The sequence below is a fragment of the Medicago sativa genome, chromosome 3 (genome assembly GCF_051527215.1).
Source record: "Medicago sativa cultivar Bolivia chromosome 3, Bolivia_mono, whole genome shotgun sequence".
NCBI lineage: Eukaryota > Viridiplantae > Streptophyta > Magnoliopsida > Fabales > Fabaceae > Medicago > Medicago sativa.
In genome coordinates, this window is record NC_140751.1 from 35,366,342 (window position 1) to 35,368,326 (window position 1,985).

At 47.4% G+C, this 1,985-nt stretch overlaps 1 protein-coding gene across 1 annotated transcript; it reads right to left on the bottom strand.

Moving 5' to 3' along the window:
* Positions 1-955: 955 nt before the first annotated feature.
* Positions 956-1,564, bottom strand: LOC146937339 (uncharacterized). Its single transcript, XM_085749398.1, has one exon. The coding sequence runs from the start codon at positions 1,562-1,564 to the stop codon at positions 956-958; it is 609 nt and encodes a 202-aa protein (XP_085605524.1).
* Positions 1,565-1,985: the final 421 nt, after the last annotated feature.

A 1,985-nucleotide genomic window follows, 5' to 3' on the forward strand; every position in this document is an offset into this window, starting at 1 on the left:
ATGCATATAGAACATAGCTGTCTTCTTAAATCATATTGATGGCCGGCCCATGAGGTGGCAGAGGGTTGTTTGGGACAACGGGGTCAGGGTCTGAGAAAGCTAGCTCTTTATTTTGGATTAGCTTCTGAACCTCCTCTTTAAGAGGGTAACAATGTTCAATGTCGTGCCCTGGCGCCCCTTGATGGAATTCACAGGTGCGGTCGGCACGGTACCAGGGAGGTAAAGGGTTTTGCATGCGAGGGGGTGCTTTGAGTTGTACCAGATTTCTGGAGAGTAGGGAGGGCAACAAATCCTTATACAACATAGGTATAGGAGGAAAGTGGTTTCTAGGAGGGCGAGGCTGTTGTTGAGCTTGAGGACGATACTGTTGTTGAGGTGGTGGAGGATAGTATGGGTGTAGGTAGGGTTGTTGAGGATTGTATGGTTGATAAGGTTGTTGGTACAATGGTGGATAATATGGTGGAGGGGTCTGAGGCCTCTGTGGTTGATAATTTGGGTTTCGTGGAGGAGGCATTTATGGCGCAACATTAGCCCCATATGGGTAGTTCGGGTACACCAGTTGAGATCCACCATGGGCCACCATGCCAACCTCTTGGGTATTCTTCCTCGGATATCCATTTCCAAATTTCTTATTGCCATTAGACGAACCACTTGATGAGCCACTTGCTGAACCACTCGATGAAACCCCTAAGGAACTTCCTGACGACCCATTTTCAGTAGACAAACGTCCTTCTCGGACCCCCTCTTCCAGACGCATTCCCATGATAACCATATCATTGAAATTGTTAGGAGCTATAACAACCATATTTCTGTAATAGAATGGGTTGAGAGTCTTGAGAAAGATTTTGGTCATCTCCAGATCTCCTATTGTCGGGACAACTTGTGATGCCAGCTCCCTCCACCTCATGGCATATGCCCTAAAGCTTTCCTTGTCTCCTTGACTTTCGGCCCTGAGTTATTCTCTATCTAGAACCAGGAATCCATTGTAATCATATTGTTGAATGAAGGCTATTCCCAAATCTTTGAAGGTATGGATCTTGTCTTTCTCTAGCTTCATGTACCACCTCGACGCGGGGTCCGCCAAACTGTCGAGGAAATAGTGGATGAGTAACTTATCATCTCTAGCATGGGCTGACATCTTTCGAGCATACATAGCCAAATGAAGCTTAGGACAAGTATTTCCTTTGTACTTCTCAAATTCTGGTAACTTAAACTTGGGCGGTATCACAACATCCGGAACCAAGCAAAGTTCATGGGCCTCTGGACCAGCAGCATCTTTTGCACGGAGAGCTTTCACCTCCTGCCACATTTCATCGTACTTCTCCCGCAAGTCTTCCACTCCATCTTTTCCTGCCACACTCCCTGAATGGTACACCTGTTCCTCTTCTTGCTGAGTAGCGTGGACAAGGGGTCCTGCATGGGTCACAACAGCCTGAGGAATTGGCTGGCTAGGCTGAACAAAAGGTGTCGATTGTTGACCATAAGGGAACGGCATTTCCGTGGTGCCAGGACGAACGCCATCATTGATCATCTGTGGCATGCACCAAGGATAACCTGGAGGCATGTAGTATTGAGAAGTAACACCGGAAGGACCAGGTGGACGGAAGCTCTAATTGTACATATCACCAGATGAAAAACCCATCATGAGAGGTTGCGCAGGCCCGGCAGATGTAACAGCAGTAGGTATTGGCTGCGGAGTACCATTAGGTGCAGCAGAAGCGACCATAGTAGGAATTGGCTCAGAGACCACTGCTTGCTCTCTCTCGGCCATCAGAGTCTCCATCATAAGTGCCACTTTCTCTAACTCTGCCTTCAGATTACTAACATCCGCTCTGAGCTGAACATTTTCCTGTTCTGTAGTTGCCATCTTCTTTTTGATGTAAGCTCTAGTGTGGTGAATACGAGTAGGCTTGTACTGAATTCGTCGGGCCACTTTAAAAGACTGCGGCAGAGAGGAGTAAAGTGTGAGACTTGATTTTGACACT

What these genes read in the sequence shown, in the direction of transcription:
- LOC146937339 (XM_085749398.1), bottom strand. Translation starts at nt 1,564, where the DNA reads ATGCCTCCAGGTTATCCTTGGTGCATGCCACAGATGATCAATGATGGC.